Source organism: Alexandromys fortis, unplaced genomic scaffold, assembly GCF_014885135.2.
Source record: "Alexandromys fortis isolate MF-2015 unplaced genomic scaffold, M_Fortis_MF-2015_v1.1 scaffold_342, whole genome shotgun sequence".
In the NCBI taxonomy this organism is placed as follows: Eukaryota; Metazoa; Chordata; class Mammalia; order Rodentia; family Cricetidae; genus Alexandromys; species Alexandromys fortis.
This window is the reverse complement of record NW_026068210.1, coordinates 55708-68371: the sequence shown is the minus strand read 5'-3', so window position 1 is coordinate 68371 and position 12664 is coordinate 55708. Positions and strand designations below refer to the sequence as shown.

Genomic DNA, 12664 nt, shown 5'->3' with positions numbered 1-12664 from the left:
GGGCTTGAACACTTTTTTTTTTTTTTGCGAAGAGCCTTTATTTTAATAGTTGGTCTCTCTGCATGTCCAATGTATTGGAATAAACAGAGAGCCCCGAGCTCAGTTAGAATAGCATTTTATAGTAATAAAGGTGGGGGTGAGGGGTTTCTGAGGTTCAGGACACTTGATTGGCTCACATTTGTCTAGGGATGTCCTGGTGAATGTGTGCTGGCAGGTGGTCCTATCTACAGCAGTTGGAATGTTAGGCATTTGCTTTGGATGGTGCCCAGGTAATCTCAGTTTATGGTCCTTCCTGCAACCAGGTATTGCTTCAGGGTAAACTACTGAGACTCAGGCCTCTATTAAATTTATCTATGGCTGAGTCCTACTCTGGTAGGTGATAATGGTTGGAAGTAAAGAACTTCCTTTGGGTGACCTGTTCATATTCACAAGCACCAAAGACAGGACCCAATCTTGGGTCCTGCTTGCCCCTGGTTTTAAGGAAGTATGGGACTACTTAAATTAATAAATCCATTAACTGACAACTCTGGACCTAGTGTATTAACAGACACTATAGGTAATTATCTTGTCCCCCATGCCAGGAAGGTCCCCCTTGTCTCAGCCTTTCAACGTACTTTGGTCAGTGGGTATGGGACAATGTGTTCCTTTCCACAACTGCTTCAAGCTGACATTAGGGCGTTGTTATCCGGGCCCAAGCAGGTTGAAAGGCTAGCTACAGGGGGGAGCATTCAGGCAATGGGACACTCATCAGACTTCGTTGAGGGAACAGGGTGTGTTCACATCAGCTGGACTGGTCCACATCAGCTTTCAGGAAGTCCAGGGTTCACAGCCATTCAGAGAAGGTTTTGGTCAGCTACTCATGCCTAGATTCATCTGCCAGCTAAGTGGAAGTCTATTGAGATAAGTTTAAACTAGAAATAGAAGTTTAAATTTATTTACTTAAAAACCCATATTGTAGAAAAAGAGCAGATAACAGGTATCTGTAAACAGAAGGAATAGACTCATACCTTTGAGTCCTAGCAAGAACTACAGATTTGTTAGAAGCATGTATATTTTTCTGCTGTCCAGAGAACCATGTATGGTGTGGACAGAGATGAACACTACTTTGTTTGAAGACATTGTTGCTCTTACTGTTATTATCATTATCATTACATAATCTCACTTCTCCTAACAGATCTGTTTAAATTATTTATCTCATCTGGGGTTAACTCTGGAAGACCATATATATATACCAAGTCATTCATCCAATACTTTAAAAATGTTCTAATTTAGCGGAATGCCTGTTTTTAAAGAATGTCCTGGACTCCCTGAGCTTCTGGATGGCTCCTTTCTCATCTCTGACCTTATTAAGGTGGGGCTTGGCTTTCTGCCAGTAGCCTGAGTAAGGATTTGATACAAAAGGACTCTCTGGAGTCATTAACATACTTTTCCATTTCCATTTGATTAATCTCTGCCTTAATTTTAATTCCTTCCAACTGTAGATTTGAGGTTTGGCTTGAGCTTGTTTTTCCAAGGCCCTATGGTGAATCGTCAAGATATTTATCTTAGTAGACACTGAGAGCCAGAAATGCCCCTTGCAGACTGCTTTCATTGGCAGTTTCGCCATACTGTGTCTTCATGATTAAGAATCTCACATAGAAAACAATCCTAAAAATTGATCTTTAAAAATTACAGCTTAAATTTTCTTAGCTGACAGCATGTCAAACGGCTGGACCCCACGTCAAGGAGCTGTCCACTTGTGAGGGACACTGAAGGCCGAAGTAAAGACAGAAGAAATGGATGCAAGATTCAGGCCAAGTCACGGGCTTTGTGCCCTTTTCACTCAAGGGTTCCTGCTAAGTCGTAGCAGCACCTGCACAGCAGCTAGAGAAAGGCAAGAACAAAAGACAGCAATCAGCGTCACAAGAAACCCTTCCATAAAACCGTATGAGCAGGTTTCCAGGCCTAGCCAGGAAAGTAAGCCCCAGAAAACAGTTGGCCTGTGTTGGATCAGCAGCCTTTCTTTTCTTCGTCTTTTAAAAACAGACTTATTTCTGTGTTGTTTCTGTGTGTTTGTGTGTGGCCTGCATGGGTTTCTGGTCACCGTATGTGTACATGATTCTGTGGAGATGAGCAGATGTTCCCAAGGAGTTAGGAGTCACCATGTAGGTGCTGAGAAATGAAAACCCAGGCCCTATACAAGCATCGAGTGCGCTTACCCGCCGAGCATCTCTGCAGCCCAGCGGTCCTTATCTTCTTCTCTGACTCTCCCAGTTCTCTGAATGCAGTGCAATGAGAAGCATCAGCCATGCAGATGGTGCCTCGGCAGGCCCGTAAGTGCTGCTGATCCACTTGACAACCTAGACCATTCCAACCAACACGTCTGCACTGGGTCCTGATCCTCTACAGCAACTGCACTATTCTCTTTGTTTGCATCAGAAATTTAATTTAGAAATATCTAATGGGGACTTAGAAATTCTTGGTCCCCCACTGAAAACTTGTAGTCAGTTAGCCCACGAAGGTGTTAACAAAATATGAGCATCAAGGTCACTGACTTTCTCTGCTGATGACTTTGTGTGTGGCAGGACACTATAGTCCATAGTTCAAAGCCCTGGTCTCAACAATAAGGTCAGATGTGATTCCCACTGCAAATTGTATCCCATGGACAGTCTTCCTCCGGAGTCACAAAGAAGAGACCAGATGGGAAAACTTTTTCCTAAAGCAACATCAGAAAACAACACAGAAACCCCAGCATCCATCCCCAGAGTTTATGACACTGTCTGGTGACTTTATCCCCGAAGCCAAGTTCTAGACACGAGCTTGTGCTTTGTCTCAAGGTACTTACCATCTGCAGAGCCAAAAAGCTAGCACTAAACCCAGCAGAACACTGGGAAAAACAATAGTAACATATATCTCCATAGATCCTGGAGAGAGAGAGAAAGAGGGAGGATGTTAGGATTGTCACTACTGTCAACTTGATAGGACCGAGAATCATGTAGCAGACAACCCTCTGTGCACATCTGTGCAGGATTATCTACGTTAGGTTAACTGAGGAAGGAGAACACACACTTAACTGTGCCTGACATTGCTCAATAAGTTGGGGTCCTTGACCGAGCCAGGAGAAGCTAAGCTGAGCGCTCAGTGCCCTCTGTGTCCTGACTTCACACTGCGGCCACCTGCCTCAAGTACCTGCTGCCATCATTTCCCTGCCTTGACAGACTTACCCTTGAATGGGAAGCCAAGAAGAAGCCCTTTCTTCATTGAGCTGCATTTGTTGGGGCATTTTCTGACAGCAACAGGAATAGCTACAAATACAGACAGACAGGCAGACAGACAGACAGACAGACAGACAGACACACACACACACACACACACACACACAAACTTATTGGGCCCAAGACTACACAGGACTGGTGCTGAAATCTGTGTGGCTGGTGCCACTTCTCATCGGAGATCAGCCACCAGGCCTCTGCGCCACCATTCCTAGGACGCACATCCGACATCAGCGTATTCAGCACAGCAAAGTAAGGTCTGGTGGCGGCACGGTGGTACACACCTGGAAGCCCAGCCTTAGGGAGTTCAGGAGTTCAAGGCAATTGGGCTACAAACCGAAACCTTGTTTCAAACATAAATAAAGGAAGTGTGTAGAGATGTCGCCCCATTGTGGAGTGTCTGTCCCACAAGCACCAAGCCCTGGGCTCAAGGCCCAGCACTGCATTAAGCTGGGTGTAGTGACACAGACCTATAATTCTAGCCTTCTGGAAGTAGAAGTTGGAAGATCAACGGTTCAAGATCATCCTAGACTTCATAGCAAATTCAAAGTGAGCCTGAACGGAGGGTCTGAGATGACTCAGTGAGTTAAGGTAATTGAGTTGCATCATTGCTTCCCCTTAAGGAGGGAACTGACTTCACACGTGCACCATGTTGCATGCCCCCACATACATACATACAAACTTTAAAAGAAAGGAGAAAGAAGGCATGGAGGGAGGGAAGAAAGAGAAAGAGAGAGAAGGGGAAATGAAGGAGGGAAAGGCGTATGCGAGAGACAAAATAAGGTCTAAGTAATATCACACACTATATGTCACACACAACTTTATGGGTTCTAGACTACATCATATACAATCACATCCACCCAAAAAATGCATATTAGAAACACACAGCATATTTAAGTTACATTCATACATGCTTCTAGTCCTTACTCTAGGCACAGTGCCATCTCCCACAGCTCACCCGGCACAGCCACATCTCTCTCTCTCTCTCTCTCTCTCTCTCTCTCTCTCTCTCTCTCTCTCTCTCTCTCTCACACACACACACACACACACACACAGAGCCCTATTTGATCCTTACATTCTGTATTCCTTTCAGTTAAGAAGAGATGTTTGATCAGCAGGGTCATCTCCACAAAACACTAGAGCCACAGTCAGGGCAGCCCAGATACGAGCTCAAATCCCTCACCCTACCAGGATAACTGCAGTGGGTGTGCTAGCCTAAGACTCTGGTGCTTCGTAGGAAGTCTTAACTATCATCACATCCTTCCATTGACTCCTCATCTTGATACACACCTCACAGACTACTGACTGAGGGACCTATAAAGGGACTAGAAAGCGGGCTGGTGCAGCTGCTCCCTGGTTCCTGACAGTCTCTTATCCTCAGAGGATGATGCTGGTCCTGGTCTCCAAGGAGCTGGCAAGCTGCCCACTCCCTGTCACAGGAACATCCAGATTCTTAGGCTGTTCTGCGCTGACAAACAGCCCTGATGGCACTATCCTCCCTGCCTCCCATCTACTTCTGGGCCATCAGCACAGGACCTAAATCTGGACTGCTGACTCTGGGGTCCGAGCTGAACTAGAGGCTAGTTCTCCTTTAGCCCCAAATTTCCTCTCCTTCCACAGCAGAGATCCTAGGCTTCTCAAAATCCCAAGCATCCAGTCACGTGTCCTCAAGTGTGTGTGTGGGAGCAGGAGGATGCTTACCTTTCTCGGGCAGTGTGAGATTGAGCTTCTTGGGGACAAGCAAGGACCTGTGTGACACCACACAGTGGTAGATAACGCCACGGTCTTGCAGAGCTGGCTTCAGGGCCAAGGAGCTGGTAACCCTGAAGGTGCCATCCTCATTCTTCATCGTGGGACCAGTGACGATGCCGTCAGTAATCACTTGGAAGTGGGGATCCTTCAGGGTGCATCTCCCCCACTTGATGGCAAAGGCTTCTGGGTAGAATCCATCCAGCTCGCATACAATGCGCTGTCCTTCACCATTTGGCTCCGCTCCCACAAACAGTGCCATGGCTGGGTGAGCTGCCATAGAAAAGAGCCACACTTTGGCAAGAGCCAGCCGCCTGTTTCTCTCCTCACACCACACTGAATGGCTTCTATCCCAGGAATGAGCTTAGGGACCACACAGTTTATCACACCAGACTGGGAGCTCTTTGGAGGTTGACAGGGGAGACCTTATTGGTATGTTGACCCCTGGCAAGTGCTCAGGTGGTGAGTGGACACATTAATCTCTTCCGGGTGTGCTGTGGCCCCCATCTACAACACCAATTTTGTCAAGCAGAGTTTATGAAGCTATTGTCAGACATTTTTCAGATTATAAAAAAGCAGTGGAGCATAGCTGCAGTGGACACTACTGATTCTCAGCATGCTTGCCTTGGAAATGCCCTGTGCAGTTTAAAGAGACACTGCAGGAGGATGCAGTCATTTGGATCTATTCCCAGGGGCACGAGCACCTTCCAGGAAGTGTCCTTAAGGATAGCCCTGTGACACTGACAACGGGACAGACGGCTAGCCTGGTGAGCAGGCACAAGCTGCACTCCCAGCACAGGGAGACGGAGGCGGGAGGCTCAGAAGGCAGGGCCGTCTATAGCTACACCGCAAATCCTGGCCAGCCTAGGCTACCTGAAACCACTTTCCAAAAAAACCAAATAAGAAAATAATGTCAGGTCATAAACTATGAAGGAAAAAACAGCAAGTTAGTATACTAAAAATGCAACACTTCTATGTAGAAGTTGGCAATGTAAAATGATAAGGAAGACTTTAAGAACCTATTTTGTGAAATACACAGGCAATAAGGGTCTTTTATCCAAAATAGACGAAGTCCTCAGCCACACAGCAAGTTCAGAGCCAACCTCCTGGGATGCACGAAACTGTCTTCAAACAAACAAAGAAGGAAACAAACAGACTATGCCAGCGAGTCTAACTAAACACCCAAATGCACAACACCCTGACATCAGGTAATGGTAATGGCGCTGATCTAAGTAACTGCAGATGAACGCCGTGGGGTCGAAGGCAGAAGCAGTCACAGACACACACTGTGGTAAGGTTGGCTTGAACAGCAGAAAAACACCTGCCACTGCCCATGCCACCTTCTAGAAACTTAATGAGACCGTGTCCAAAGATATTTAATGTTCGTCCCAGTCTCTCAGGTTGAAAGTAGCAAAGTGTAATCAGCTGAGATCCGAGGAGCCCAGCCTGGCACGAGCTCCTTTCCCAGCGGCCTTCCAGAGGCGCGGAGTCAGTGAGCATGGACAGGTGTAGCACTTGTTTCTGAGGCAGCCAGCAGCCAGCGGAGAGCAGGCTGCTCACCAGCGCTTCCCTACAGCCCTTAGGCTGGTTATCTCTACCTCTGAGGACAGGAAAGGGCGCTGAAGTTCAGAGAGACTGTTCAGTTGCTAAAGCTTGTCAAAGTGTTTTGGTTTTGTTTAGTTTGAGCAGGAGTAGGGGCTGGAGCCAGAGTCTGGACTTTACAATCAAGCCTCATACAACTCCTCACAAAATGTGTAAGCCCAGATGGCCTTAAATTCAAGATGCTCCTGCCTCATCCTCTTTAGTATTTGCCTCTTGACATGGGTTGCAATGNCTCTCCCTCTTTTGTTTTTCCGCTTTGCCGGGGGGGGCAAGGAACAAAACAGAACCCCCCGCCCCCCCCCCCCCCCCCCGCCAGCCTGTCACTCATGTTCTAACCCTCTGCTCTGCTTGGCCACCCACACATCCACCACTAGCCCAGCACCATCGGAACCACAGGGGATTTTCACTGAGGACTCACCCACGACATCTAGCCTGGTTATTCCCTCTCCTTGGTCAGGGGTGACCACCAGCTTGCATCGGTATTCTCCTGCCTCCCTCAGCTCGATCCTGGGCAGATAAAGGGAGGCATCTCCCCGTTGTAGCCTCAACAATGACACACTGGCTCCAGGTCGGAATGCCTTGAGGTGATTTCCATAAAACTCATATATGGGGACCTCAGCTTCCTGCCACTCGTTCTTCAAAGACCAGATGATTCCCACAGTCGTGATGTTCAGGTGGGGTGAGCCGGGAATTTCACAGACTATAGTGACGTTGTCATGTAGGGATACCATCTGTGGCATCTCTGCCGTCTTCACTTCCAGCCCACCTACGGAAATAAAAGAACTCGGTTACAGGAGGCTCTTAGTACCCAGCCACTGGAATGTGATGAACAGCCCCTGTTACAGCCTTGAATAGCTCCGAACAGCTCTGACCTAAGGGCCCTTGTTAATCCAGACAGATCTCCAGCCCTGTCCTTTCTTTATAAGCTTGTGTTGGCTGTTAGGGGGTCCATGCACATTTAAGAACCAGATAATTAATTTTTAACTAAAAATTACATTTACCTAGTGTATGTGTGTGTGTGTTAGTGGTGTGTATGAGTGTGTAGCTCCTACATAGAGGTCAGAGAACACTTGTGGAAGTAAGTTCTCTCCTTCAACCATGTGGGCTCCAGGAAGCAAACTCAGTTCATCAGGCTTAATCTGCCAGATCATCTCAGCAGCCCCAACTGATCAATTTCCACAAAGAAGTCTGACAGGAGTCACAGCAAGGCTGTAGATCCATTTGCATGTATAATAAAAATGTTATATTTTCAGTTAACATGTTTGGTGATGTGCTAAGTACGGAGTTCTTCATCCTTCCCAAATTGATATGTCAAGGCTAAACCCCCACTGAGCCAGCATTTAGAAGTAAGGACTTGGGAGATGATTATGGCATGAGGTTGCAGCCCTCTGAATGGGATTAAAGCCATCGACAGGTGTGTAAGCTGCAAGAAAGACCTCTCTACTATGATGACAAAATAGGAAGTTGTCCTGGAGCTGAACTAGCCAGCCCCCTATCTTAGATGCTCACGCTACAGAACTAAGACCCTTACATCGTCACCATGAGATGAAGCTCTTCCTCCTCACCTCTGCGAAACCTCTGGTAAAGATGCCTGGGTGAGACAAAGGGAGTTTTTCTCCAACCTTGCCCATGTTCCCACATCATGGTGAGGAAGCAAGGCACCAAGAGGGATGCAGTCAAGGCAAGCTGCACACTGTAGGTCCTCAAAGCACAGCTGAGCAGCCAGTCAGCATATCTGCACTATGACAAGAGCACTCACACATATATACATATACATGCACACACATATATATACACATATATATCTGCACTATGACAAGAGCACTCACATATATATACATATACATACACACACATATATATACATATACATACATATATATCTGCACTATGACAAGAGCACTCACACATATATACATATACACACACACATATACACATATCTATCTGCACTATGACAAGAGCACTCATATATATACATATATATATGCACTATGACAAGAATACTCACATATATACATATACACACATATAATATATAGATATACATACACATGCATATATACATACACACATATATGCACTATGGCAAGAACACTCACATATATACATATACACACATATATAATATATATACATACACATACATATACACACACATATATATCTGCACTATGACAAGAACACTCACATATATACACACATATATACATATACACAACTCACATATATACATATACACATACATATATATATCTGCACTATGACAAGAGTACTCACATATATACATATACATACATACACATATACATACACACATATATCTGCACTATGACAAGAGGCAGGGTAAGAGATGGCAGGCCACAAGCCCTAGGAGCCCACCAGGGATGGCAGGAGCAACAGTGGCTTCCCTGTTTCCCTGTTCCTTCCCATTCCATCCAATCCTACCTGCCATGGGCATGTACCACAGAAAGAACAATAGCAACGTCAGCAAGCCAGTGTGGCACTCTGCTACCCATGATGAGCCCACAGTGCTGAACTGAACTGGCTTGCTCTGCCCTCCACAACTCTTGGGTGGTCTTAGGCTGCTGCCACGCGGGGAAGAGCTACAACCGCAGAGAGCAGTGCGGCATGGGCCCTTGGGGTTCATGTGCGCACTCTCTGGACCCCTCTGTGAAGTCATCAGGACATGCATTTTCACCAGCTGAGCAGTGAAGCAGAAGCAGTCCCCTCAGAGTATGGTGGGCCACACACGAAAGCACCTGGGTCCTGGCAGTCTGTAACAGAAAACAAGTTCAGATCAAGTGGACGAGTTTCTTAAGCAGAAAGACAAGAAGCACTTGAAGAGACGCGTGTCCAGGCTCAGCCAAGTGCCTCAGCTGTATGGTGGAGGGGGCTTTGAAGGTGTTTAATCAGCAATTAACTTCAGGTCTTTAGGAAAAGATGGGATGTCACACTCCACGCCTTCTCTACAAAATGCCATCCTGGAAGAGGACTGAGCTCAGTTGGCAGATAGAGGCACTAGATGAGGTGACACAAGCTTCTAAAGTTAGCACCAGGGAACTAAGGTAGCAAAAGCAGAAGTTGAAACTCCAAGTTAGCCTGAGATACAAGTGACCCTGCCTGGAAAAAGTTTCCAAAGGAAACAAACTCCGAGCACCAGGAGTTTGAGCACCCGTCATACATCTGGCACATACAGTCCCAGAAAGACAAGGTATTCTAAGATATTCCTCAGTAAAATAATATTCCCCACCGTCCAGATACGAGCCTCAGCCAGATGCCCAACTTGAGAGAAAGCACCAAATTCATTTTCAGTTATTGCTCCTTTCCTTTCCCCTTTCCTTTCCTTCTGGCTTCAGGCCCCTTCTCCCAAAACTCAACTTAGAAAACCCTTTCCAGTCTGTCTGCCCTTCCTCTCTTTCCCTTAGATCGTCCCAGCCCCCCTCTCTTCTCTGTCCCTTCTCCCTCCGTCGTTGTGTCCTGGCCCCTCTCTAATCGCCAGTATCCTCTGAGGCTGATGACAAACACACAAGCTGCTGGAGCCAACTCGGAAGAACAGATCTGCCTTCCCCTAGACCTGCTCCTGCTCCTGCTCCACCACTAGCCACGAGGAATTCCCATCAAGGCACTGGGCAGGTTTTCTCCATCTATGGAGTCTCGAAGTTATAAAAAGAGATGAGAAAGAGAGAGACTTTTCTGTCTCACCACTCACCAAATCTGTCTGCTCGGTCCACAGATCCTCTAGAAATTACAAGATGAAAGCCCACCCTCAGGGCACCGCTCAGCCGGCCAGCAAGACACGGTGGCGATGAGGTGGGGTCGGGTGGAGGGCGGTGTCTGCGCTCAGAGCTCAAAGGAAGCTTGCTGAGGGCTCAGCTGACTATAGCCTGCAGGAAGTGGGCGGGACGTGTCGGGGTGTGGGGTGCGGCGAAGCGTGCTAGGTGGGGCGAAGGAGGGAGAAAGAGCCCTATAGGCAAGAGCTCTAAACTAGCTTGGCAGTGACAGCAGCAGCTAGGACATAGTCCCCTCCTTCCTCGGCAGGTTAAGGCAGATTAAGGAAGGCTCTTCTGTGTCTCTCCCAGCTTGGGAGACCTGCTGGACTCCTGGCTGCATCCTCCAGTCTCTGCCCCCTTTCCTTGTCCTCGGTGTCACTCCCCTTTCTCCATGCTTTCCTTCACGACATCTGTATTTGAAAGAGTGACCTCCTCTACCCAGATGGACCTCTAAAATCCTTTCTAGAATCACAAGTGCAAAGACCCTTTAAGACAGTTTGCACACCTGTGTGCTCCCATCCAGACCACACAGTGTTTGTCTCCCTTGTGAAGCTGACCCATCTCACCTCCCAGTCTTCCCAGAACACACTGTGTTCCCGGTCCTGTCCCCTGCTGACCTGGGGCCGTGATTGCCACTGGAGCATTTGGGAGTTTAGGAGACTAGTTCTTGGCAGTGCCCTTACTGACACAGGGGAAAAGTAAACTCTTAGCCCTCCCTTCTCTGAATTATGGCCATGTTCCTACCAGGTGGGCTTGCTGGCTCCCCAGCTTCTCAGGTGGTGCAGCCCTCCCCCTGTTGAGCAGACAAAAAAGATAACTAAGAACGATGAATTGATGAATTGCCTACTCCTCCAAGTTACTTTGCTTCAGGCAAAAACCAACCAGAACTGACAATAAGGTGAATTGTTCCCCTGGCAATAGATAGCAATGGATCTCAGGCCTGGGACACGGACACAGGCATCCATGTTCTCTGCTAACTGAGCATCAGACAAGCGTTACTGGAAAACCAGTGCGTCTGCACTCCCAGAAAGGCCCCGTGTAGGGGCTGAATGGCCGTCTTTAGGAATTCTGGAGACAGACTCTCACCGTACTATCCTCTCAGGCCCTTCTGCTTTATAGTTCATTTACGGTTAGAAAACTGTATTCTTTCAACATCGTCCAGTTTGTCTTTTTCCTTCCAGAGAGTAATGCATAAAACTTAATGGTAGCGCACTTACCTAGCGTGGGCAAGAGTTTGGATTCCGTTCCCGACAGTGCTGAAAAATAAAAAGATGGCCCGAGGAGATGGCTCCGAGCGTAAAGCCCGAGGACCAGAGTTCAGATCCCAGCTCCCACATAGAAGCTAGCCATGAGTAGCATTCCGCCCGTCACCCCAGCGCTAGAGGTGGCGGCAGCTCTTAGGAGCAAGCTAGCTAGTGTGCTAGAGTAGCTGACCGGGTGAGATCTAGGATCAGCAAGTGACCCTGCCTCGGTGAACAACGTGGAGAATCACTGACCAACATAGCAACCTCTGCTTCCACAATGCACACAAATGCATATGTGCACCCACCCACATGCACACAACATATACAAACCCATGCAAAAAGCATAAATTACAACAAATATGCATTTACCTCACTTTAATATAATTTAAAATGAACATATACAGACATTAATTTGAACAATATTTTCAACAAGTACTATGCTGGTAGAATTTTACTATCCATGCAATAAATTTAAAGTAACAAAACATTAGCAAACATTACGTGAAACCTCTGTCTTAAAGCCCAGTTATTGATTTATAATTTTTAAAATAGTTCAAGGATCAAAATAAACCGAGAGAATTAAATCTCATCTCCAGGCTAGCAGAATTTTGTTTCCAAATTTAAAATGAAGAGAACAGTTCTAGTTAACATGTTTACAGAAGGTTTACAAAAGGTTCAGTTTTCTACTGCTGTGAAGAGACACCATGACCACAGCGACTCTTCCACAGAAGAGCACGTCACTGGGTGGTTTTACAGTTCCAGAGGTTCCGTCTGTTTTCATCATGGTGACACATAGAGGCACACAGGTTGACAGGATGCTGGAGAAGGAGCGACTTCGTGATCCCCAGGCAAGAGGAGGTGGACTGAGATACTGGGCATGGCTCAATATTTAAATAAGAAAAGAAAAATTAAAAGTAATCCTTGAGCTGTAGCATTTTTATTTTTTAAAAATTTAGAATAGAGAGCACATTCTCACGGCTAGGGGGACAGCTGGGTCAGTAGCGTTTCCTGCACAGGCATGAGGACCTGAGTTCAGGTCTCCAGT

The 12664-nt window shown here is 46.8% G+C and overlaps 1 protein-coding gene across 1 annotated transcript; it reads right to left on the bottom strand.

The window, feature by feature from the left end:
* Ncr3lg1 (natural killer cell cytotoxicity receptor 3 ligand 1) lies at nt 1-10462 on the bottom strand. Its single transcript, XM_050130268.1, has 6 exons — nt 10315-10462; nt 9051-9379; nt 7021-7368; nt 4953-5273; nt 2825-2903; nt 1-1863 (listed from the first exon to the last, which is right to left on the bottom strand). The coding sequence occupies exons 2-6, from the start codon at nt 9295-9297 to the stop codon at nt 1836-1838; spliced, it is 1023 nt and encodes a 340-aa protein (XP_049986225.1). The 5' UTR covers nt 9298-9379; nt 10315-10462; the 3' UTR covers nt 1-1835.
* Nucleotides 10463-12664: the final 2202 nt, after the last annotated feature.

Bases quoted from the DNA above. Each gene is read 5' to 3' on its own strand.
- Ncr3lg1 (XM_050130268.1), bottom strand. From the start codon at position 9,297: ATGCATGTCCTGATGACTTCACAGAGGGGTCCAGAGAGTGCGCACATG. The intron at 2,904-4,952 runs GTAAGCATCCTC...CTCTCTCTCCAG, and splicing joins TCTCACACTGCCCGAGAAAG to GATCTATGGAGATATATGTT. The intron at 1,864-2,824 runs GTAAGTACCTTG...GCCTTTCTCTAG, and splicing joins GCTTTTTGGCTCTGCAGATG to CTGCTGTGCAGGTGCTGCTA.